The 26,479-nt window shown below is 39.6% G+C and overlaps 1 protein-coding gene across 4 annotated transcripts in view; it reads left to right on the top strand.

The window, feature by feature from the left end:
* The window catches only part of GRM7 (glutamate metabotropic receptor 7), a 939,830-nt gene that overhangs the window by 622,365 nt on the left and 290,986 nt on the right, over positions 1–26,479 (top strand). For all 4 annotated transcript variants that reach the window (XM_086366610.1, XM_086366609.1, XM_086366608.1 and 1 more), the window contains exons 6-7: positions 6,330–6,530; positions 19,443–19,582. In XM_086366610.1, the coding sequence (XP_086222736.1) occupies positions 6,330–6,530; positions 19,443–19,582 (341 nt within the window). The remainder of the gene's footprint in view (positions 1–6,329; positions 6,531–19,442; positions 19,583–26,479) is intronic.

Below are 26,479 nucleotides of genomic sequence, written 5' to 3'. Positions count from 1 at the left end.
TCTTTCTTTTAGTTTAATTTTGCAATAGGATTATTTCTATTAATAATTTCAGATCCATAACTTCTTACATTTTCTATTCTTTTTTTCTCCCTAATAGTTTGCTCTTACAGATTACCTAAAGCATATATTCTGAGAAAATAGTATATTAAAATCGGCAAGATAAGTAGGTCTTTCAAAGAGAGAAGACCTCGCTAGCAGACCAAACACTAGAAATTCTGGTTGTGAGAGAGTTTGTGTAGAGCAGCTGACAGTTTATTCAACAAAAGCTTACAGGAGTGTGCATTTAAAGATAAATACTGGACTGTTTGGGTAAAAATAAAAATACATCAGAAAATCAGGAGATTTTAAAAGGAAAGCTTCTTTGCATGCTGAGGAAATAAAAAAATAATTAATGCTTTAGAGTTCTCATTTTATCTAAATCTCAAACCCTTTCCTGGGAAATGTGATGAAAAGGATGAACTTCATTCAAGAAAAGAATATAACGACATCTCAGTTCATCAGAAAGCCTGAAAGAATGAGGTGTTAACTGTGAACTGACTGCAAATGTTTTCTTTTTTTTTCTATTTTAATCTACATTGTTAAAAATATTTCTTGAAACTACCCTTCTTTGCAATTTTGTTGGGGAGAAAGCGTTCGTATGCTTGTCCCTTGAGATGTTATAAAATGGTACATGGATAAGAAGTGCAGTGTTCAAAAAAGCCTGGGAAACATTGATTATCAAGCTTTTTAGTTAAATAAATATTGAATGTGTCACTTAGAAAAAAGTGTACAGTATTCTTGGCTTGGCTAACTCACAGCTCAGTAGTATTTTCACATCACTACCCCATTTTTATTCTGCTGTTATTTGTATGCTGGGTAATTGGCTCAGGACCACAAAATGACTAGAGTAATTGCAGAATGTGTGTGTGCAGATATGTGCGTGCCTGTATATGTGTATGTGTTGGGAGTGTATGAAACATCTGATACAATTGAGTTCCATCTCTCTTTGAGAGCAAATGACCTTTCTCAGGAATTCTCCTATATACTTAACATTTTTATTGACATATAGTTGATTTATAGTTTTGTGTTATTTTCAGATATACAGCAGGCGATTCAGTTATATCTACATAATTGTGCTCTACAGTAGGTCCTTGTTGTTTAACTATTTTATATACAGTAATGTGTGTCACTTAATCCCAAACTCTTCATTTGCCTGACTTTCCCCTTTGGTAACCATAAATTTGTTATCTGTGTCTATGGGTTGATTTTTGTTTTGTAAATAAGTTCATTTTTGTTATTTTATATGTGGAACCAATAAACTCTTTTCTTACATCTCATCATGTAGAATTGTAACCCTGGCCTGTTCCTAAATTAGTGCTCGTTGAGGAGGAAATTGAGTTGTCTTAGTAAATGAGGATTGAGTCAGTGAGGCTCAGGAAATGTCCAGAAGCCCGTCCTCCTGCAGTGGCCGCCGGTACCAGAAGAGGCCAGATCTCAGTTAGGGGAGGAGGGTAGGGTGGTAGATGAAAAACCAGAGACTCTGAACTTGGTGCACAGTTGCATTTACCACAGTAGGGGAAATAAAGTTAGCCTTTTGTTGTTGTTAATGAACTCGATGTTGTTGCCGAAACACAGCCTCTGATCACTGGTACTGAACAGAAATGCAGAGACAGAGTTTTGGGTGAAGTAGAAAAGAGTAGCTTTTATCGCTTTGCCTGGCAGAGGGGGCCACAGCGAGCTAATGCCCTCAAGACCATGTGAGGGGGTTGTGAGGAGTTTTATAGTGTTCAAGAAACAGGGCGTGGTCAGCAGGAGGATCATTCTCGGACTGGTTGGCATCAAGGTGGAGTTTCAAGCATCCTCGTTCTTCTGGTTTCAACCGTCTAGGGTCTATGTACTTGTGGTCAGCAGTTTTCCCCTGGAGGGGGTCTGCTTCCTGTAAAAACAGCTTAGACCTTTGTCAATATCTTTTGGGTAACTGGGAGTTCAGTGATTCTGTCATGTGGCAAATTTATGGTCTAAATTCTTACCAGTTCTCCAGCCAACAGCAACTCTTTGTTTCTACATCTTCACATTTACCAAACATTAACTCTTCAGCTAGCATTTTACTTAAGATAAAGACACAGGGGCCATACACAGTTTCATTATGAGGCTACATTTTTCAAGTCCTAGTGGCCCCAAAGACAAATGTGCACCTTTTCCTCACAGCCTTTAATAAGCTAATATATCTGTCTGGTGACTGTTCCAAAGAGGGATAAAGCCTATAATGTTTCACACATAATAAAGTATTTCATCATTTAAAATATTGCAATTATTTTTCAAGGCATTCCATCTGATATGAATGTCTTTATAAAAGTAGTTGAAAAAGTGCTGTCTTGAATTACTAGTCTGAACCTGTTTCATAATGTATATTTTGTAATGGTCATAACACCTTCAAGATTGCCTTTTTAAGTACTATAAAAAATAAGAGAAATTTGTAAAGTAGCAGGTTATAAAAGTAATATTAGAAAATGAATTGCCTTATATCCGTAAGTATAGTAAAATGTTAATACGAGAACCTAGTGAGTTCACTGTAAAATTCTTTCATCCTTGCTCTACATTTAAATTTTTTCATGGCAGAAAGTTGGACAATAATAAACGACCACAACAAAACGAGGAATAATTTTTTTGTATGCAACCATAAACCAGTGGAAGTACTCAGGAAAGAAAGCCATACTTATAATTGCAAAACCAAGTAAAATACCAAATGCTAACTTTCCACAAAACACTCAAAACTCACGTGAGAAAAATTTTAAGACAGCATTAAAGGAAACAAAAATAGACGAGCAAATGGAAAGTCACACATGGGCATTCTCACCTTTGTAGACTTGTGTTCTAGCTAAGTGCTACAGCATATACAAATACAGTGTAAACCCAGGAAATGTGATACCAATTTTTTTTTTCTCTTCTCAAGATAGGTAAGTAGTTAGTAAAACTCATTTGAGTACATAAACAAAAACTACCAGAACATTTGGGGAGGGGGAGGAATAATAATTATAGTGAGAGAGAGGTTAAATCTACCAGTTATTAAAATACATTATAAAGACTTTATAAATGAAACTGTAGTGTTGGCTCATGAATAAACAAATCAAACAGTGAAATAAATGTTAAAAATCCAGAAATATATCTAATTACACATGGAAATAGTATATAATAAAGGATACACTTCATATCAGTGAGAAAAGTTGAACTGACATATGTTACAATAACTAGTTATATGAAAAAAGATAAAATTTTAATTCTTCACATTGCACACCAGAATATATTCCAGGTGGATGAAACATCTAAGGTTAAAAAATAAAATTATATAAGTGCTAGAAGAAAGCATGGATAAAAATCATTCTATACTCTGGGAGTGGGGCATTTTTTCTAGCTATGATTGAAAATCCAGAGGCAGTAATAAGAAAATAAATTGATTTTTTTAAGAAAAAGTATTTTTATCTAATATAATTTTATGCAGAAAATATCTAAAGTGAGTAAAAGAAAAATGACAAACTAGGAAAAATATTTGCAACTTAATCTGAAAGAATGAATATACTTTATTAATAAAACTATTTTTTAAAACAGAAGAAAATGACTTTTAATTAAAACATATAGCATAAAATAAATACAATAGCTTTGAACTGTATGCAAATATATTCAACCTCCCCTGTAGTAAGAAAAATGCAAATAAAAATATACTGTTACAGCATTTCTCACCTATATGACGGAAATCCAAGTTTGAGGACATGCTCAGTTGTCAAGTTGTTGGGAAATGAACTCTCACTCTTTGCTCGTGGGAGAGCAAATTAGTGCAACCCCATTAGAGGGGAATTTGCCAATATTTAGCAAAAAACTCTTGAGCACAGCAATCGCCTTTCTCAGACTAAATGACCAAAATATTCAGATAAGAACTGAGAAACACACATTTTCCAAGGCTGTTCATTGCACTACATTTTTAGACTGTTGGTTAGCATGATTATTATTCTAAGAATGTTACCTGTTTATTACAGAATTGAGGAAATAAATAGTTGTAATGGTGTCATTAAGAACCAGGATTTTCCTCATTAAAAAAAAAAAAAAAAAAAAAGAGGCAGACGTGTAAGGGTGTCGAGATAAGCAAAAACCCTGTGGTCCAGAATTTGAATTGGAGGGAGCAGTGTGGATTCATGACAGATTTTATCTTCTCCCAAACAGATCCCTACTCTAAACACACTGCACAGGTCTAGACCCAGTGAAGAGCAGTGAGCACAAGGTTGATTGGTACTTGAATGGTATACATATGAAACACAGAAGTGTCTGCCATTTGAGATACTAACGTGTGCTCTGTAAAGCAAAAATACGAATTCACATAATTTGGGGAAATTCTGAACTTCCACCTTGGAAATTATACTTTATGTTAAATACTCTGAAACAATCTCTCAGTAAAGAAATCAGGTAATGTTGAACACAGTGGCTGTGGGGAGCACTCTGTTTTGTAGGGGAATGGACTGGGATTGTAGAATCCCTGTTGTTTCATTCCTACACAAATGTGTCATTGAAAATAGTCTGGGCAGTGCTGCTGTGAAAGTGAAACTCAGTCTGTGGTTAACTATTTTTGTAGAGGTTTGGGAGGTCTAAAGAGAGTTCCTGGTATTATCATGTACTTAACAAATGACTAATACAAGTGTTTTTTAGAATCTATCAGATATAAATTCTGTGTTCAGTGCTGGGAATGTAATGGGTGTGAAAAGGAAAGGACAGTCTGGTAAAGCATTAAAATGCAGTGATACTATTAATTTGATTATAAAGATTTGAAACATTTTATGAAGATCTTTGTGATCAAGAAGCTAAGTATAAGCAACAATTATACTATGCCATGGAGTGAGAATTAAATTATGATGAGCAAAAGCAAGGAGGGAAATTTCTGGCAAAGCAAAGAGCTTGAGCAAAGATAACCTAATATTAAAGTTGATGTTTACAGGAAAAATAGCCATACTTGTCTGGAGCAAAATATATGTGTGTGCGTGCCTATATGCTAAGTTGCTTCAGTCGTGTCCAACTCTGCAACCCTATGGACTGTAGCCCGCCAGGCTCTTCTGTCCATGGGATTCTCCAGGCAAGAATACTGGGGTTGGTTGCCACACCCTCCTTCAGGGAATCTTCCCAAAATGTGTGTGTGTGTGTGTGTGTGTGTGTGTGTGAGATTGTGAATTCTAGGAAGAAGGTGAGGTAGGGCCAATGAAGTCAGAGAAATGTTGCTTCTGGGTTCTGGAAGCGGGGGTTGTTATCATTGCTATTCCCATACATGACCTTGGGAAGGTGATTTCATTTCTGTGAGGCTCAGCTTTCCCATCTGTATAATGAGGACTAACGATATTTAAGTCACAAAGTGAGGATAAAATAAAAAATCATGTAAATAAAGCTTTCAGCACAGTGGAGGGCACTTAATCGCTGCTGGTTCTTACTGTTACTAGGCAGAGAGGAACAAAGTGATGACTATCCTCCATTGTCAAGGGAAAGCATTTGGATTTCATTTTGCAGGCAGTGAAGAACCATGGCAGAATTCTGAGCATGAGGGTGAAGTGTTTAGCTCTGTGGTTTGGAAATATGAACATGGAAGAATGAGTGAATGAAGAGGGACACCTGGCATTGTGTCCTGATTGGAGACGAGGAAGCAGAAATGGGACACTTGTAGTGTGGCCAAAACTGTTCACTTTTTAAGAGATTTTGGCTATTCGTTAGATATATGTATGTAGGAGGGTGGACTGAGAGACAAGAAAGAATTAAAAAAAAAAGACATCAGGGTTTCCAGCCTGAGCATCTGAGTTGCCAGTAATACCAAAACCTGAGACAGACAACAGAGGAAGAAGGGCAGGTATATAGAAGGTAGTGATTTCAGGGGTAGTATTTAGTTAGTTTTCTCTTACTTTTTTTGGTCCATCCCCTTCTAGAATAAGTGAGCTTTGAAGATTTGAATGTGGTGGCCCAGCTTCTAATCCCATTAATCCCTTGACTCTCTGGGACCACTGTGTTTTAGAAAGAATGTTGGCTTATTACAAAGGTTGTGATTGTGATCATTAGAAGTGCTGCTTCTGAGATCTATCAAATATACCAGAAATGAACTCCCAGTAATGAACTCCAGTAATGAACAAATAGCCAGGAATGAACTCCAAAGTCAAACACCCAAAACCATCAAAGCAACCCAACATGGTAGCCAAATGTAGATATGTGGCCTGCAGGACTGTGTTCCTCAAAGCATTGCTTTCTTTAAGCAGAGTTGAAAGTAAATGCAAATTGAAACATTCTCCTCAACACCAGTGTTTGTGTGTGTTCCTTGTTTCCATGTGCAGGACAGGAGAGAATTGGGAAAGACTCCAACTATGAGCAGGAGGGCAAAGTTCAGTTTGTGATTGACGCAGTGTATGCCATGGCTCACGCCCTTCATCACATGAACAAGGATCTCTGTGCTGACTACCGGGGTGTCTGTCCAGAGATGGAGCAAGCTGGGGGCAAGAAGTTGTTGAAGTATATCCGCAATGTGAATTTCAATGGTGAGTCTCTGTGTATTTTTATCCCCCTCAGGCTGACATGGGGAGTTTATGTTTTAGAAAAACAACACCTAGAGAATGCCATGCAACTCTAGTATGTCTAAAGTATTATATGTAAAATGCTCATAATGACAGTGAAGCATTGATACCAAAGTACTTTATGAATCTAAGAAGTCACATTATGGCAAGTATGATTTTAATGCTCTTATATATTTACCAATATTCTAATATGCTGACATGTGGTAAACCAGATAACCAGAACATCCAATAGTATAACTCTGGGTGATATATAACTTGGTGGCATTTAAGTCTTTTGGCAAGACAGAAATGTGTCATAATCATCTGGTATATTTTTAAACAAATATTTCAAAATTCCAATATCTTGATCATGTGATATATTTTGCTTGCGCTCATTAAACATATTTAAACATCTCTATTCCAGTCTTTTTTGGAATCCTAAGTGCTGATATTCTGGTTTCATTGGTTAAGTAGTCAGATTACAGTTTACTCTTGAGTATGTGGATTATATCATTTCAAATTATTGTATAAATGCTAAATGTATTATTTAGCAGTGAGTGAGCAAATGAATAAATAAATTGGGGAGGGTTGTAGTTTACCTGGGGCTGTCCTGGTGACTCAGAGGGTAGAGAGTCAGCCTGCAATGTGGGAGACCCAGGTTCGATCCCTGAATTGGGAAGGTCCCCTGGAGAAAGAAATGGTAACCCACTCCACTATTCTTGCCTGGAGAATCCCCACGGACAGAGGAGCCTGCAAGGCTACAGTCCATGGGGTTGATAAGAGTCAGACATGACTGTGCGACTTCACTTGCACTCTCATGGTTTACCCTCTTTTTCTTAAAACAGAAGTTTTTTTTTTGTTTGTTTGTTTGTTTTTTGCTGAATTTTTCCTTGGTGAACATCAGTAGGAATGGGAGTGAATAAGAGGAAAAGGAAGGGCCAGTTCTCTACGTGCTCAAGTTAATTGAAATAATGATTATGATTTTCTGTAACACCAAAATCTCATATTAGAAACTTATTTCTCAAGGTATAATACTTTGGTAGAAATTAATAAAGAAAGAAAGTGAAGTCAGTCATGTCCAACTCTTTGTGATCCCATGAACTGTAGTCTACCAGGCTTCTCTGTCCATGGGATTTTCCAGGCAAGGGTATTGGAATGGGTTGCCATTTCCTTCTCCAGGGGATCTTCCTGACCCAGGGATCGAACCCAGATCCCCTGCATTGCAGGCAGACGCTTTACCCTCTGAGCCACCAGGGAAGCCGAGAAATTAAATAAATGAGTAGAGATGAGTAAGGAATATAATAGGAGATTTATAATGAGCATTGGCTGACACAGTTTTGGAGACTGACATGCCCCCACGACCTGCCACCTATAAGCTGGAGAACCAGAGAACCAGCGGGGTGCTTTAGTCCAAGTGCACAGGCCTTGGGGTCAGAGGGTCAGTGGTGTAAGTTCTGATCTGCTTCTGAAAGCCAGAGAACTAAGAGCACCAATGTCTGAAGACAGGAGAGGATGGGTGTCTGCTTAAGCAGAAAGAGTGAATTTGCCCTTCTTCTGCCTTTGGTTCTAGTCATACTTTCTAGGGATTGGGTGGCGCAACCCCACATTGGGGAGGGTCACCTGCTTCATTCTGTTCAGCAATTCAACAATTCTTTATTCGCTTTAACCATTCTTCCAGGAACAACGTCATATATACACAGAAATCAAGTTTTGCAAGCTGTCAGGGCTTCTGCAGTCAAGCTGACACATAAAATTAACCATCTTGAATGTCAATTATATCTTGATTAAAAAAGTAATCTCTACATGGGATAACGCAAAATTTTATACAGTAATAAACCTAATATATTGCATATGAATAATGTAACCATACTGCAGGGAGTGAGGGAAAAAAAAGAATGCAAGTAATTTTTGAAGACAGTATTTCACTGTATACTGTCAGTCTGAAGATATGAAGAGTAGTACACAGATAGTGCACAGTAGCTAGAAGTTAGTATGTTTTTTCCCCACAATTCTGAGGCTTATTTATGTGCATAAGAGAACTGAGAGATTTAATAAAAAATATTGCAGATAATGAGCATCAGGTGTCTCATTGTCAGGGAGAGAAATGACTAGTAAGGATGGGAGAAAATTAAAGTAACACTGTGTTGACTATACCAACATGCAGTATACACACACAGTCGGAGAGATACAGAAATGGATAGGGTTATGTCTGTATGCGCACAAACCTCTACTGTTAGTTCTGTCCACTGAGAGTGCCTAGGAGTGATGACATCCTGATAGAAATAACTGCACCTTCATTCGCATCTTATTTATAAATACCATTCTCCAACGAAATAGAGCTAGGGATCTCTAGTGGAACTCGTAATTCAGGGGCTGGAGCAGGGCAAGTAGAAGATGAGCTTGAAACCGTGTTGCGCCACAAAGTAAGAAAGTGCTCAAAAATTGATGGGACCATGTCGAAGGGGCAAAGGAACCAGCTTGAAGAAGATCCCACCAGCTAATTCTAGACCAATAATGGATTTAACTGATATAATATAATAAATATCAATGAGTTCATGCTCACAGAAATAAATAATTGAACACACACATGCGGGAGAAGGGACAACATGATGGGAGGATGCAAAAATGGAGATATGAAATTCACCAAAGACTTCAGTAATAATTACTTAAGGCAAGAATCATCAATGGATGCTAAAATTCTGGGGCTAGAGTAAGATAAGAAATAAGATATTTTCATAGCATCAAAGTGTCATTCATCATGGAACATATTAATTACAAAGGGGAAAAGAGCAACTTTGAAGTAGAAAAACCTGGAACACAGTACTTAACCAAGTTATCTAGGTTAATGTCACCAATAATGAGACTTAACAGCATCACATGCTGCTAATCATTAGAGATATATAAATCAAAACTTGAGTGAGTACCACTTCACACGAGTTAGAATTATCATTATCAAAAAGTCTGCAAATAATAAATGCTGGAGAGTTTTTGGAGAAAACAGAATCCTCCTACACTGTTGGTGAGAATGTAAATTGGTGCAGTTACTCTGCAGAACAGTATGAAAGTTCCTTAAAAAATTAAAAATTGTGCTACTATAATATATGATCCATCAATCCCACCCCTGGGCATGTATCCAGTCAGTCAGTCAGTTCAGTCACTCAGTCGTGTCCGACTCTGCGACCCCATGAATCACAGCACGCCAGGCCTCCCTGTCCATCACCAACTCCCAGAGTTCACTCAGACTCATGTCCTTCGAGTCAGTGATGACATCCAGCCATCTCATCCTCTGTCGTCCTCTTCTCCTCCTGCCCCCAATCCCTCCCAGCGTCAGTCTTTTCCAATAAGTCAACTCTTCACATGAGGTGGCCAAAGTACTGGAGTTTCAGCTTTAGCATCATTCCTTCCAAAGAAATCCCAGGGCTGATCTCCTTCAGAATGGACTGGTTGGATCCCCTTGCAGTCTAGGGGACTCTCAAGAGTCTTCTCCAATACCACAGTTCAAAAGCATCAATTCTTCGGTGCTCGGCCTTCTTCACAGTCCAACTCTCACATCCATACATGACCACAGGAAAAACCATAGCCTTGACTAGATGGACCATAATTTGAAAAGATACATGCACACGAATGTTTATTGCAGCACTGTTAGAGTACTAAGACATGGAAACAACCTGAATGCCCATCGGCAGGTGAATGGATAAAGAAGACATGGTAGATATATTGATATGTACAATGGAATATTACTCAGCTGTAAAAGTGCAACCATTCCATTTGCAGCAACATGGATAGACCTAGGGATTATTATATAAAGTGAAGCAAATGAGACAGAGAAAGACAAGTATCATATGATATCACTTGTATGTGGAATCTAAAAATAATGATACAAATGAACTTATTTATAAAACAGAGACAGACTTTGAAAACAAACTTATGGTTTCTGAAGTGGAAAGTTGATGGAGGGGATACATTAGGATTTGGGAATAATATACACTTATTACTATATATAAAATAGATAATGAACAATGACTTACTATAGCACAGGGAACTAAGTATTTTGTAATTATCTATATGGGGAAAAAGCTGTGTATATAAATCTGAGTCACTTTGCTGTATACCTGAAACTAACACAACATTGTAAATCAACTATACTTTAACAAAAATAAATTAATTTTAAAAAGATGCCCTGAGAAGGTTACAGCATCACTTCTGAGGTCTTATTGCCAAAAATATATAACCTCCATTTAATCATGAAGGAACATCAGACATCCAAATTGAAGGGTATTTTAAAACAAAACGGGCTCATACTCCCAGGTCAGGAGAAAGACAGATGGATGAATTGTTCCAGATTGGAAGGAATTTAGGAGACATTACTATTAAATGCTATATGGAAACATTGATCTTAAACCAAAAAAAGATATGAATGGGACAGTTATTTTAAGAACATCTGTTGATTAGTTTTAACTGGCATGATAACAATGTTAATTTCCTGGTTTAGATAATTATGGTTTAAAAAATCTTCTTGCTTCTTTTAAATAATAACCCATTTAAACCCACAATATTGAATCAATCTTTCAGGAGTTACTTAGCATCAGGGTGAAGAAAAATCATATCCAGTTTGGGAACCAACAGTTTCCAAGCTGAGATGGAGACAAAATTGACTGTGAATACAACCAGAAAAATAATTCAACTACAAATCACCTTCTTTTTGTAGTTTTCTTGCTCATCATACAGAATCTCCTAAAATATATAATTTTCCCAGAACCAGGTACATATAAATTTCATCATACATCCTGGGGTCATTTGCTAGGCTTTGTATTCTGGTCCATAGATAAACATCACCATTCAGAGGCCAGTAACAAAAAAAATTGGTCATTTTGAGAATATTTTTGGTGACTCTCATCTGATTCTTCTTCCATAGAGTGCTTGTAGACTCATTTAGTTAAGATGGTCTTACCCGCTGATGAGCCAGAATTGCTGAGTTACTGACTGGACTCAGGGTCTATGTCCCAAATAAATATGTGCCAGAAACTGTTCTAAGTACTTTTTTGTATACTGGCTTCTTTAATATTTATAATCCCAGATGGCTTAGGTATAGTTATTTTCCTTCTTTTTTTTTTTCAACAGATAAACTAATTTATAGAGAAACTAAGAATCTTGGTGTGTAAAGCCACGTGGTTTTGTAGTGATGATGCTGTTATTGTTACCTCGGGTACCTAACTCCGTGGCCTGCTTTCTTGACTTTAATTAAGCGTTTGAGAGAAATGGCTTATTCCTGCTATTCCATCATGGAACACGGACTCTGTGGGAGAGCACAGGCAGGGCCAATTCATTCCCTTTCTCTGTTGTCATTGTAATCATGCTCTGATGTCAACATAATCTCCTTTCTCTGAGGAAATTCTTTCTGCCACATGGACAGGCAGGAGACTTCCAGGGCCGTGTGACATTTGTTAATAGCAGGGCTCAACGGTTTTATAAAGCAGGAAAAAAAAAAAAAAAAAACTGTTAGATTTAGTTAAGTGGCTTTCATGTCACTTTAATTGAGCAATTATTAGGGTGAAAAGAAATTTGACTTTTTGTACTCATTCAGTGTCCTGACTTTTAGACAAATTAATCAGATGCTAGGGAGGAGAAAATATTTGTCCAACACTTTACAGCTAGCACATGACAGAGACAGACCTATAAGTTAAGATTCTTTTTTGTGAAAAATGTCACCTCTCTTTTGTATATTTTAGAAAAATATTGATGTTTCTTGATCATAGTAAGCTTAGTTGTGCTCTTCTGTTACTTCAGTATAGAATTTTTCATACCCCTGGGAGTTTTTTTTTGCAGTACAGTTTAATAACCTCAACCTTCACATCTACAGAAACGTCAATTTAGGAAGTGATAATAGAATGCTCTAAAGGATTGCTACATCTTCACCAAGCACTTAACCTCCTCTTGTGTACCAACAGAAAAGATGGCTAATTTTGTCTTTATGACTTCTAGCCATCTTTCCTGCATCCCTCATGAATGCAGTGACCTGAGCCTAAATTTTAGTTATCTCAACGTTTGCTTATCCAACCAGATGTCAGTATTTGTAAATTTACCAAATTTGTTCTCATGGGTACATGATCATAGATAATTGCTCTATTGCGAAGTATTTAATCTGAAGTATGTCTGTACCTAGAGTTAGTTATTACTTTCCAGAAAACACATTGGGTTGTGGTAAATTTTGTAAAGATGATGCATCTCTTGTTGTCGTCTTGAAATACGTAATTACCTTTCCTTCATCAAGGGTGAAATCTGAGTCCCCTCTCCTTGAATCTGAGTGAGCTTGTGTCTAATACCGAAGTTGCAGTCTGTGAATTTTAAGCCATAAACTGTCATAGGGCCGTTGCATGGTTCTTTTGTGACTTCTGTATTACAAACCCAGCTAGCACGTTAGGAGGAAGCCTAGAAGCTAAGAAACAGGTTGCATGTGAGTGTTCCTTTCATGGCTCCAGCTGAGATTACAGCTGATAGTCAGCATCAGCCTTTAACCATGTGACCTTCAAGCTGCCCCAGCTGATGTGAGTGAAACAGAGAGACCCTTTTTTCTTTGTTTAAAAATAATCTTATTTATTAGTTTTTGGCTGTGCTGGATCTTCATTGCTGTGCAGGCTATCTCTGGTTGCAGTGAGCGGGGACTGCTCTCCACTTACGGTGCGCGGGCTTCTCATCGTGGTGGCATCTTTTGTTGCAGCTCCTGGGCTCTAGAGCACAGGCTCAACAGTTGTGGTGCACAGGCTTAGTTGCTCCAGAGCAAGTGTGATCCTCTGGGATCAGGGATCGAAACTGTGTCACCTGGGCTGGCAGATGATCTCTTTACCACTGAGCCACCAGAGAAGCCCCCAGAGAGGCCCTTTTTGTGCCAAGCCCTGCCCAAATTGCAAAATACACATTGTCCTTTTGTCAGCACTCCCTGTTAGGATGGTTTGTTGAGAAGTAAAAGGTAATAAACAGAAATCAGTGCTGTGTTTCTGAAACCTATGTTCACTTCAGTTCAGTTCAGTCGCTCAGTCGTGTCCGACTCTTTGCGACCCCATGAATCGCAGCATCCCAGGCCTCCCTGTCCATCACCAACTCCTGGAGTTCACTCAAACTCACGTCCATCGAGTTGGTGATGCTATCCAGCCATCTCACCCTCTGTCGTCCCCTTCTCCTCCTGCCCCCAATCCCTCCCAGCATCAGAGTCTTTTCCAATGAGTCAACTCTTCACATGAGGTGGCCAAAGTACTGGAGTTTCAGCTTTAGCATCATTCCTTCCAAAGAACACCCAGGACTGATCTCCTTCAGAATGGACTGGTTGGATCTCCTTGCAGTCCATGGGACTCTCAAGAGTCTTCTCCAACACCACAGTTCAAAAGCATCAATTCTTCAGTGCTCAGCTTTCTTCATAGTCCAACTCTCACATCCATACATGACTACTGGAAAAACCATAGCCTTGACTAGATGGACCTTTGTTGGCAAAGTAATGTCTCTGCTTTTTAACATGCTATCTAGGTCATAACTTTCCTTTCAAAGAGTAAGTGTCTTTTAATTTCATGGCTGTAGTCACCATCTGCAATGATTTTGGAGCCCCAAAAAATAAAGTCTGACACTGTTTCCACTGTTTCCCCATCTATTTGCCATGAAGTGATGGGACCAGATGCCATGATCTTCATTTTCTGAATGTTGAGCTTTAAGCCAACTTTTTCACTCTCCTCCTTCACTTTCATCTAGAGGCTTTTTAGTTCCTCTTCACTTTCTACCATAAGGGTGGTGTCATCTGCATATCTGAGGTTATTGATATTTCTCCCGGCAATATTGATCCCAGCTTGTGCTTCTCCAGCCCAGTGTTTCTCATGATGTACTCTGCATATAAGTTAAATAAGCAGGGTGATAATATACAGCCTTGACGTACTCCTTTTCCTTTTTGGAACCAGTCTGTTGTTCCATGTCCAGTTCTAACCGTTGCTTCCTGACCTGCATGTAGGTTTCTCAAGAGGCAGGTCAGGTGGTCTGGTATTCCCATCTCTTTCAGAATTTTCCACAGTTTATTGTGGTCCACACAGTCAAAGGCTTTGGCATAGTCAATAAAGCAGAAATAGATGTTTTTCAGGAACTCTCTTGCTTTTTCAATGATCCAGAGGATGTTGGCAATTTGATCTCTGGTTCCTCTGCCTTTTCTAAAACCAGCTTGAACATCTGGAAGTTCACGGTTCACATATTGCTGAAGCCTGGCTTGCAGAATTTCGAGCGTTACTTTACTAGCGTGTGAGATGAGTGCAATTGTGCGGTAGTTTGAGCATTCTTTGGCATTGCCTTTCTTTGGGATTGAAATGAAAACTGACCTTTTCCAGTCCTGTGGCCACTGCTGAGTTTTCCAAATTTGCTGGCATATTGAGTGCAGCACTTTCCCAGCATCATCTTTCAGGATTTGAAGTAGCTCAACAGGAATTCCATCACCTCCACTAGCTTTGTTCGTAGAGGTGCTTGAAACCTGTGTATGGGTTGGCAAAAGGAGAAGAGAGCCTATCAGGTCAGTGCTTTGATGCCGAAAGGCTGTTTTGTCACTGGAGCAGCCTACATCCCAAATCATTCTCCATCCAAGGAAAAAAAGAAAAGTTTCATTCTGTTGCTCTCATTGGGAAGATTTCCTCCTTGCATGTGTTCCGTCACCTATTCTCTCCTTTCAGCCTCCCACCTGATCAAGTGGCCCTGCTTCCTTTACCTTAGGACACTTCTTTTCTGGCCTTGATACCTTGTAGACATTTCTGCAGGGAATCACTTGTCCTTTGATAATTTATTAATCAAATAAATTTCCTCTGCAATTTTTTGATCTTTTTTTTTTTTGATACAGATTTCATTGAACACAAATCCCCTTTTTTCTCTTACAAACAGTTCAGGGGTGATGTTAAAAGGGAGTTTTGTGTGTGAAAGGGCAGGGTGAGGGGGGACTGTAAAAAAAAAAATGCCAGTTGCATTGTAGAATCCATCAAAAAGGTCAGAGCCACACCATGCATTACACCTCACTTAGGCAACATATTCAGCTCTTCTGCCTTATATGTTTTTAAGAATGATCTTTAATGAGTATGGAAAGGGCACTACAAGAATCATTTCTCCTCAAAAGGATTGTAAGGAGGGAGAGAGATGAGGCAGTCTATACCTTTTTCATGAATATTTACTGGGTAGGGTGAGATCCTTTGGAGCCCCAGGCCTCTGATATTCTTCCTCTGTCCTCTCACAGACTCTGAAAAGCTCCCATCCTATTATTTAATGAGTAGAAGCTGCAGAATTATAGCAAAGCACAACATGAATCCTAGTATCCAATGTGAAAGAAAAGAGCTGTATCTGAATAGTAATGTCTTTCTGAAAAATAATAAGAAAGACTTCTATTGATTCCTACACAGAGAGGGCTTGGGGGGTGTCTCTGTGGACTGTGGGGCTAGTGTCTAGGTGAAGCAGAGAAGAAACACATTGAAATGGAGCCCTTGGCCACACACAGATTCAGCCACTGATTCAAGTTATTAGGACCAAATCAGTGTTACTCATAGATGAACACCCATTCCCAGAATGGATTCTAGCCTGCTGTTTGGAAGTTTTTTTTGTTTTTTGTTTTCAATGTGTACACCAATGGAGAAATTTAAATTAAATGCCAGTTAGAAGAGACAACTTTGATGCATTGGGAAAAGTGATTAGTCTGGGAGGACTTCCCTGGTGGTCCAGTGGCTAAGACTCCATGCTCCCAATACAGGGGGCCCAGGTTCAATCCCTGGTCAGGGAACTAGATCCCACGGGCTGCAACTAGAAGATTCCACATACCACAGCAAACATAGAAGATCTCACGTGCCACAACTAAGACCCAGTGCAGCCAAATATATATATATATATACACACACACACACACACATATATAATATATATACACACACACAAAAGATTATTAGTCACATGTTTGTATGCATTTCAGCAAAGTAAATGATAATAAAAGTGAAAGCTATTTTTTAAAAATGACCATCTATTGAGCATTTAGGGCATAAGATTAAGCACCTTGTGCACATTATTACATTTAATTCTCTCTAACCTCTTGAGGGCTTCCCTGGTGGCTCAGAGGTTAAAGCATCTGCCTCCAATGTGGGAGACCCGGGTTCGATCCCTGGGTTAGGAAGATCCCCTGGAGAAGGAAATGATGGCAACCCATTCCAGTATTCTTGCCTGGAGAATACCATGGACGGAGGAGCCTGGTAGGCAAAGGTGTTATTACTTACAATAAGAAGTAGAGGGAGTATGAATAGCTTGATTCAAGTCACACATACAGGAAGTGTTAGACCTGGGATTTACAGCCTTTCTGGTGGATTCCAAGGCCAGTTGTTGTGTACTCTTCTAGTTCAATGAGCTCAGTGGACCTGGGGCAAGTGACTTGCCATCTCTGAACCTAAAGTAGCCGTCCTCACCCGTAAAGTTAGGAAGTTTATTGTTCTGTGTCCTCCAGGTCTATATTGGTTTCCTGTTGCTACCATTAAAACCTACCATATATTTGATTGCAGTTGTCCAGTCTCTAAGTCATGTTCAACTCTTTGCGACCCCATGTTCTGCAGCACGCCACGATTCCCTGTCCTTCACCACCTCCCAGAGTGTGCTCAAACTCAAGACGTATATTTGGTATTAACAGCTTAAATGCCATATGTTTATTGCCTTACAGTTCTGTAGTTTGGAAGTCTGATACAGGTCCCGCTGAGCTTCGGTTATGGTGAAGACAGGGCTGGATCCTTTTAGAGGCTCTGAGTATCTGCTCCCTCGGTTTTTCTGACTTCTGAAGTCCACCTGCTCTCCTGGACTCAGGAGTCCTTCCTTGCATCCTCCCAACCTCTTGTTCTCATCCTCTCACCTCCTTTCTCTTTTGACTCCTGCTGCTTTACTTAAAAGGGCCACTTGTGATTAGACTGGGCCCACCCAGATTATCTAGGTTAATCCCTCCCATCTCCTGATCCTTCATGTAATCACACCTACAAGATGTCATTGCCAGGTATGGTGACATTCACAGGTTCTAGGGGTTAGAACTTGGACCTGCCTGGGGGACCATTATACATCCTGTCACAAGCTCTGATTTTTTTTTTTTTTTGTAATAGGCAGAAGCTATTACAAACTGTGCCTGACACTTGTCGGATAGTATAGAGTTCCTTTTAGTTGCCTCTGTACCCTGTCTACAAGCTGGACCGTCTCTTCCAGCAGGGGTAACTGGCAGGCCCAGATTGCAGTTCTGTATACCTCTTGTCACTGGGTATATTGTCCTACTTTCTGGACCCTTTTTTAAACTTCATTGTTGTGTTGATTGATCGTTTGTGTGGAATCACTCTCAGCATCATGCTTGCTCCCTGAAGTGTGTTTACACACGTGTGTGTGCTCATTTGTGTCCAACTCTTTGCAATCCTATGGACTCTACATAGTCTACTAGGCTCCTCTGTCCATGGGATTCTCCAGGCAAGAATACTGGAGTGGGTTGCCATTTCCTAATCCAGGGTATCTTCCCGACTCGGAGATTGCACCCGAGTCTCCGGCATCTCCTTCATTGGCAGGTGGATTCTTTACCGTTGTGCCACCTGGGAAGCCCTTCCTGAAGAAGACATCCTTTCTTACTGGATCAAGCATTCTCTCTCCTTTTCAGTTAACATGCCTTAGTTCTTTCATCCATGTCATTAATTCAAATACCATGTTGGCCCAAGTTCTGTAGAAGCTAACAACTACTAGCCATATGCAAAGCTCTGCCACCATCAGCATCTTAAAATTTTTAATGAGAATTATCGAAAGTGTTTCATCTCTTTACCCAAGATTTACTTGGCCCCTCCCCCTAAAACTAGCAAAATGTTCTCAGTGATTCTGTTTCAGCCTGTAATTGATCTATGAACTTCCTTGTAAACAGCAGGAAATAGAGCACTGTTTTCTGTTGGAAATATAGATCATGTATTAACTTATAGGCAGAGCAGACATACCCTGAAGTCACATACCCTGAAGCCAGTATTATTTTTCCTATTTCTCAGAGATCATGAGTGAAATAATGCTCAGTTAGAAACTTCTGGTGATTCTTCTTTAACTGTTGGTAAGGTAACTAAAATTCACATCTTTTATACTTTGTATGTGATTTGCCTCTTGTTCCCTATGGTTAATATTAAGGAACTTTTCACTCATATCCAACTTTTAAGTTATATATTTTTTCAAAACAATGCATTAGTCTTTTGAAATTGGCTTCACTATCTAATTGTTTACAGTCTTAAGATAGATATTTTAAATAAGACCCAAATAGAAAATTGAGAAAGAATCCATTGTTTGTTAAGCATTCACCAGGCAAACTGCTAAGCATTTCAGCTGCTTATCGTTTAAAGCCAATTAGAAATAATCAGCCAAAAATACTTTTAAATGCAATCAGTATTCAACTATGTATTTAAGTGAATTTTTGAGCTTGTTTTTCACTTCTCTTGTATTTCATTTTAAAAATATATTTATTATGTCTTGATTCTTTATGCACAATTTAGTGTTTGGTAGAAACTAAAATAATAATAGTAGCAACAACAATAAAGCTTAAGATTTTCTCTGAAAAATAATGCATTTAATTTTTATTCCTTACAAGAGAAGACAAAGTAGAATAAAATGCTTTAAGACATTAAAGAATTGCGCTGTTCCAAGGAGGAAACAAATTGTCTTCCCACCTTATCTACTGATTCACAGAGCATAGTGATGACTTGTCCAGGAGTTTCAGGGAGCATGCTGGGGAACCTGTTAAACAACAGGGCTACCTCTAGGCTACCTTGCTCATCACTAGGTCTTCAGACTATTCCCCAGGGCACAAGAGATTGATGGAATCTTGTTTAACTATAAAATTTGTCACTGTCTTGTCTTCCCCAGGTAGTGCGGGCACCCCAGTCATGTTTAACAAGAACGGGGATGCCCCTGGGCGTTACGACATCTTCCAGTATCAGACCACAAACACCACCAACCCCGGCTACCGACTGATTGGACAGTGGACAGATGAACTTCAGCTCAATGTGAGTTTTGCTGGCCCCTCTTCCTTTGCCTGTGAAATGAGTGAGCAGGTTTTTAATATGCTCCATGAGGCAGATATGTTTATGAGTATCCGCAAGTGCACTTGCAGCTTGTTAAGAGCATCAGTAGGGACTGATAACCATCATAATGCAACAGTGAGAGCATTGATGATGATGGTGGTGATGGGCATGCATGTGGAGTTCATGCCTGACTGAACTGGGCAAATCTGTGCATCATCTCATCTAAACTGAGGCTCAAGTTGCTTAACCAACAAGGTAGCAGCTAATACTTCAATACTTTCATGAGATCTTTCTCATGCTCAAATTATTTTCCTTCCTCCCTTCCTTTATTTGCTCGTAGATTTTTTTTTTCTTTTAATTCATTTTACTGAGTCACTTTGACTTACACTGAGGTTCTCTGGGTAATATCAGTGTTGGTTAATTTCCATAACCTCTCTTTCATTCTGTAAAGCATGACCTTGAGTGAGTAACCAGTTATTTATGCAAGGTTATGTCAGAGTTCACCAGGCACAGCCCATCAGGAACTCACCTGTAGTCAAACACAGTGAGGTTTATTTACCCCACTACATGAAAAACAAACTCCTGCCAGCACTCCTCTTCTTCAGGGTGGAGGAATTCAGATGAGATTTGTTGAGTTGGGAATTCTAAGGAGGTTTTGGGAAGCAAGGACCAGTTTTGGGTTGGGCCATTCTTAGGAAGTAAAGACCAATATAATGATTGGGTGTCTTGGTGATTTTGAACTAGGAGGTGGGAGGATAAGAGCTGGGCAAGAATGGTCACTAACAAAGGAATGGTTAGATCTCATGTGAACTGGAAAAGGAAATGTCTAGATATTTTTGTAGCTGCAGAGTGTCCTGTGTATCTAGTTTCACACATGATGGCCGAGTGGCCTTGCTTTGTCTTGTTCTCCCATAGTCATGGGATGGCCTCATCTGGTTAGCATTTATATTCTTCTGAAGTTTGAAAGATGCCTGCCTAGGTATTAACTGACAACTCTTCAGCCCCTTTTTTATTTATTTGTGTTTTAATTTCTTACTATTTCAGGTTCAACATTCAATAATGTGCTTATAATAATTCTTACAATGCCCTATTTGAAGTTAATGTTTAGTCTAAATGAATATGCTTGTCTTCCTGAGGAGTAACGAACACTTGGGCCAGGATCCTTCTACCCTGGCCGGGCCCAGTACAGCTCCTCTTTCTCCCCTCCTGAGAAAGGATGTCAACTGTCCAGCCCTAAGCCTGGTGGCTGGGGTCCTGGAGCCTGAGGGCTGTGGCAGGGATGCTCTAGGGCCTCTTTTTCTGAGATATGTCGACTAGGGGGTTGTACTTCAAGAAGTTCTACAGCAGATCCCCTGATGTGGCCTTGAGCTCACATACAATGTTCACCTGGGATGCTGTGGACAAATACATTGGGTTGGGCTTATGAATCAGGTAGGGCTCCTTAGTTCCAGAGACCTACTTTGAAATAGTAATATATACAATGCATGATTGTCTTACGAGCCCTGTATTACTATGAGTTCTCCAGAGAAGCAATAGGATAGGCCGGTAAGTAGATAGATAGAGAAATAGATATGTTGTAGAAATTGGCTCACATTTATCATAAATGCTGAGAGGTCCAAAGATGTGCAGTTGCCAAGCCAGGGATCCAGAAGACTCAATGGCTTAAGATCCAGTCTGAGTCCAAAGGCAGCAGAAGACTGATGTCCCAGATCAAAGATAGGCAGAGAGAAAGGGTTCTCTCAGGCTCAGGCTTTCAGTTCTGTTCAGCTCTTCAACAGGTTGTTTAAGGCACACACACATTGGGGAGGACAATCTGCTTGAATCAGTTAACAGTTCAAATGTGCATCTCAGCCAGGAACACCCTCGCTGTCTGTAACCACATACCAGGGCACCCATAGCCCATTCAGGTTGACACATAAAATGAACCATCACAGGCTGTGTGCCAGGGAAGTCCTTCTAATGTCTCTTCCAAACCTGGAAATGATGCCATTAGCCTTTCCTCATGTAGACCTTAGGAGGCACTTTGGAAATGATTGAGAGTATGGGTTTTTGACCATAAAACACAGAATGGACGTCTTGGGGCTGGTACAGCTTGGGTTATGGTTTTTAGAAGAGAGGATTGTGCATGAGATGGGTTGGTCAAGCCATGATAGGCCATTTACATCCTTTGAACATTGTCCCACCTGGTTCTGCTTGTATCTGTTCAGTTCTTTCCCTCTCAAGGTCCACCGTCCCAGTGAGCTGATGGGAAGGTTGTTCTTTGGTTTGTATTTTAATACAAATTGTGTTTATCAGCCATTCAACAAGTCTTTGTTTTGTTTTTTGTATTTTTAAGTACCTGTCCTGCAATAAGCATTGTACAAGGCAGTGGGTGCATAATGGAAATCAAGACATACATAGTTCTTGTTTGTACATAATTGAAGATCTTGAATAGCATTACATGGTAAACAAGAGATATGAGTGTGAAAATTCCGAAGTGTGGTAAGAGGCATGGCAGGAGAAAGAATGATGGAGGTGAAGAGAGGAGGTGAAGAGAGGCCTTGCAGATGAGGAGCAGACCATGGGGAGAGAATGAGTGATCCACAGAGCAGGTCAGAAGTAGACACAGCAATGGTGTAGCTAAGGGAGCGGATGGGAAGGAGGGATGAGAGGAGAAGTTAGGGCATTAGGTAAGAGCCAGAGCCATCCCTTGTAGACCATGATAAATATTTTAAAGATTCTATTCTGAGTACATTTTAAAACCATGAAGAAATATTAAACAAAGGAGTGGCTGGCTCAGAATTAGGAATAAAATATTGCTTTGTCTACTGAGAAGGTGATGAATAGTAAGGGGCAAGCATGGGAGTAGAAAGACTAATGAAGACTACACTGCAGTTGTCGAGCTAAAATAGGGTGGCTTAGTGAAGGAGTTCTCCACCTCAGTATCCAATGGAAACCATCTGGAGGGCTTGTAGAAACACATCTGCTGGGCCCATTCCCAGGGATTCTGATTCAGGACATCTGGGAGTGCAAGGAGGCCCAAATATATGTCTTTCGAAGGAGTACCTGTGCTATGCTGATAGTACTTGGAGAACCACTGGTTTAGAGAATGTGGTACTAGCAGAGATACAATGAAATGAGTGGAAACATTTATATGTGTACTATATATATATATATATATAGTATGTATATGCATATATAGCTATAATTGCATTTCTTACAGGAAGAATAACATAATTGGGATTTAGTACTGGAGGCAAAGGAAGAGTAATACTGGGATTGGAGGAAAATAATCAAGAGTGAATCCCAGGTTTATAGCTTAAGGAACCCTGTGGATGCTCTAACAAGAGAGTAGGGAGACAGCTTGGAACAGGAGGGAAAGATTGAGAACCCTGATTGAGTCTTTCCAAATCCATGAGGGCCAAAATGAAATGGATATTAAGTCTGAAGCTCAGAAAAGAGTTTGGGGCTATAGTTATTAAAAAGAAAAAAAAAAAAGAAAAGCAGTTGTTAACCTATAAATGGCCTTGAAATGCATTAGAGAAAGAGAGAAAATGTAATAGCAGAGAACCCAAGGCCTTGAAAACCTCATAAAGAGTGTCACAGTTCCAATCCAACTACTCCAAATAACACCCAACTTAAAAGAGTCTGTCTCATTTGCCTGGAAAGTTGGGCCAAGCTGTATTCTTTGAATTTTTATTTTTGTTTATGGAAGCTAGACAGGCATATATGCTTGATTTAGCACTAAATAGGAACAGCTTTGATTCTTCCTTGTCATGCTGAGAGGTTATGGTAGGAAGAGCAGACAGGACCACAATTCCTCAGCTGAACCCAGTGACTGATGCTTGCTATAGCATGCACCTTAAAATTGTGAATGGCTGAGCCAGGGGGAGGACTGGTTTTAGACCCCTGAAAGGCTGAGTTAATTCAGAGGGTGACCACTGAGATAACTGGCCTTGCAAAGAGGTTACCCTGTTGATGTCTTTTATAGACTCCTTAAGATACTGTAAAATCTAATTGGAATCACAAAGAAAAGACTTGCATGCACTCCCCAGAGGGTACTCCACCCATCTCACCTGGAGCCCCAGGCCGCAGCTGCCAGTCTGTCCATGGTGCGTGTCCTGTCCATCCAGGGCCATCCTGCTCCCGATGTTACTTCTGCTCTAATTATTCTGATTCACCTCCAAGTTTGGTGAGAGTGGACTTTCCACAAACTTAGTTTGGTAGGTTTTCTTGCTCCTTGTCAATGAGATAAAACAAGTATTTTAAGTAACATGTATGCTTATCATTTAGAAAGACTACAGAGTACTGTTTCAGCCCCCAGTGAGATCATCTCAAGGAAATGGAGTTTTCAGGAGAGCTTTCTCTGTGGTCAGTAATTGCAAATACATTTCTTAGCTAGGAGGTGAATGTTTTAGAATCTCATGATCCCAGGGTTATAGACCAGACTGCCTGGCATTCTGTATCCGATCCTCTGGAATTTAGGTGTCTGAGAGCGTCCGGTCTATTACAGAATGCCACCCTGAGTCCTCACTGCTGAAGTAATAGCTCTAGGCCCTGCTTCTTCTTGGGCCAACAGATGACCACAGGGTTTGCTATTTGAATGTTCCTTCTCCCAACAAGAATTCATCAGAAGGACGTCATTAGGAAGAAAGCCATTCATTCTCCCACTTGCCACCCCTACAGAAAGAACTCTGCTTTTTGCCTCAGGTTTGTGTGGTACCATGCAGAGATGCTGGAAAATGTTATTCCTGGCAGAGAAACAGTCAAGGGAATAATGCAGTACATATCCATTGCTTACCCACAGGGTGTCAGGAAGGATGGAACTACTGGAGATGTTGGGAGAAACAAGGGGACATGTCCCTGCACTTGGAATTCCCAGGATAGGGTCAGGGCTCTGTAATAGATAACCTCCATGTCAGGGTTTATTTTATTTATTTCCACTTTATATATATATATATATATATGTTTTAATTGAAGGATAATCACTTTCCAACTTTGTGTTGGCTTCTGTCATATGTCAACATGAATCAGCCATAGGTACAGGCATGTCCCCTCCATGTTAAACCTCCATCCCATCGCCCACTCTATCCCACCCCTCTAGGTAGTCATGGAGCACTAGGCTTGTGCTCCCTGGGTCATACTGCAACATTTACAGGGTTTAGATATGCGCCGATTTAAGGCACTGACATATATTTGAACTGGAATTTGAAGGATAAGTCATAGTTCCCAAGATGGAGATGAAAAAAGTATTTGAGAATGAATAATGCAATACTATGTAGAAACTAGGATGGAAGTATGTTGGGGATAAGGGCATAATATGAAAGGTAGAGAGTTATAAAAGCTATACATTTATGATGTGATTAAGCTCCACAATTATTCTGCATATTAGAAACAAAATTTCTGTCATCTTTCAGTTATTTGCAGTTAGTAGGACATTTAGATATGCCTGCAATGTAAATTTTTCTAATTAACTGAAATCCTTTAAAATCCAAAAATGTTAGTTTTTTGTTGTTGTTTTTTTTTTAGGAACTACCCTTAATAGGCAACTTCCTACAGTGAACTGCACACACTCTTAAATGGAAGACTGAGTAAATATCACTTAACCTTTTCCGGCACCTTAGTCGTCAGTCACTCTACAGGGTAGTCCACCTTTATAATCTTCTGAGGTGTGTGGGGGGCTTTTTAAGAAATTTGTTCCCTATTAAATTTACCTTCTAACTAGAGATTGAAATCTCCTAAAAGATAGAATCCGTGTTTTAATTATTTTTTTGTACAATTACTAGCATACTACCTGGCACTCACCAAGCATTTGTGTTTGTTACTGTTGTTACTATATAAAACCGTGGTAAGATTAATATGATCTCTTTAATGGTAGAGATTTTCTGCAATAAGCAGCCACACTTCTTCCCTCTGGGAAGAGCACCCAAGCGTCCTCTTAAGTCATGTGGTCTGCCTTGCACAGTTCCTAAATCCAGAGGCAAGACTGCATTTAGCCTAAACCCATGACCCGTGTTCATAGTGATGACGGGCAGTAAACTGTCCAGTTCGGATGAACCACTTGATGCCTGTCAGCTAGTCTGAGACCCCACCTCTTAGAGGAAGCGGGTGTGCCTCTCAGGAGCCACAGGCAGACATTTGGAGGCCACAGAGCAGGAGCTCCAAGGAAAAGGAGGCAGAGCTTAGAGCACCTAGGCTGGAGGCAACATGCTTTGAGCCCTAGGAAACCTTTGCGTGCATGCTAAGTCACTTCAGTCACGCCAGCTCTTTGTGACTCAATGGACTGTATCCTGCCAGGCTCCTCTGTCCATGGGATTCTCCAGGCAAGAGTACTGGAGTGGGTTGTCATGCCCTCCTCCAAGGGATCTTTCCAACCCAGTGATCAAACCTGCATCTGTTCTGTCTCTTAGGTCCCCTGCATTGGCAGGCAGGTTCTTTACCACTGAAGCCCTGGAAGGCATTTATAGTGCTCTCTGGATTGTTCCCTTATCAGTAACTGAAGGAAACTTAAGTGTCTTACTTTTCTACTTGCAACTATTTCACTACAGCAATCAAAAATTAAAAAAAAAAAAAGTTTTTGTTTTAGTACACCCAAACTTGGGTAAATAAAATGTCAGTCTACACTTAATAAGCTGAATTTTTAAAATTTCATTAAACTAAGGTGATTAAAAATTAATTTTAAAAGTTGTAATTTTGTTAAATATTTGAATCTTTCACTCTGGTTAGAATTTTGTCTTTCACTGGCGTTTAAAGACAAAAAGTATGGTTGATTGCAGCAATCACTGTTTAATCAAATTATCTCTTCCCAAATCAATACTTACTTATACTGCCTATAAAACTCCTAATCACTCTATTGTTTCATAATTGCAGCAGTAAAAATGTTTTAGAAGTCTAATCATG

The sequence above is a fragment of the Bos grunniens genome, chromosome 22, assembly GCF_055505025.1.
Source record: "Bos grunniens cultivar Pamir isolate PY7600 chromosome 22, Bosgru_T2T1.0, whole genome shotgun sequence".
Taxonomy (NCBI): Eukaryota; Metazoa; Chordata; class Mammalia; order Artiodactyla; family Bovidae; genus Bos; species Bos grunniens.
Note: the sequence above shows the minus strand (reverse complement) of the source record. Positions and strands in the feature narration are given on the sequence as shown.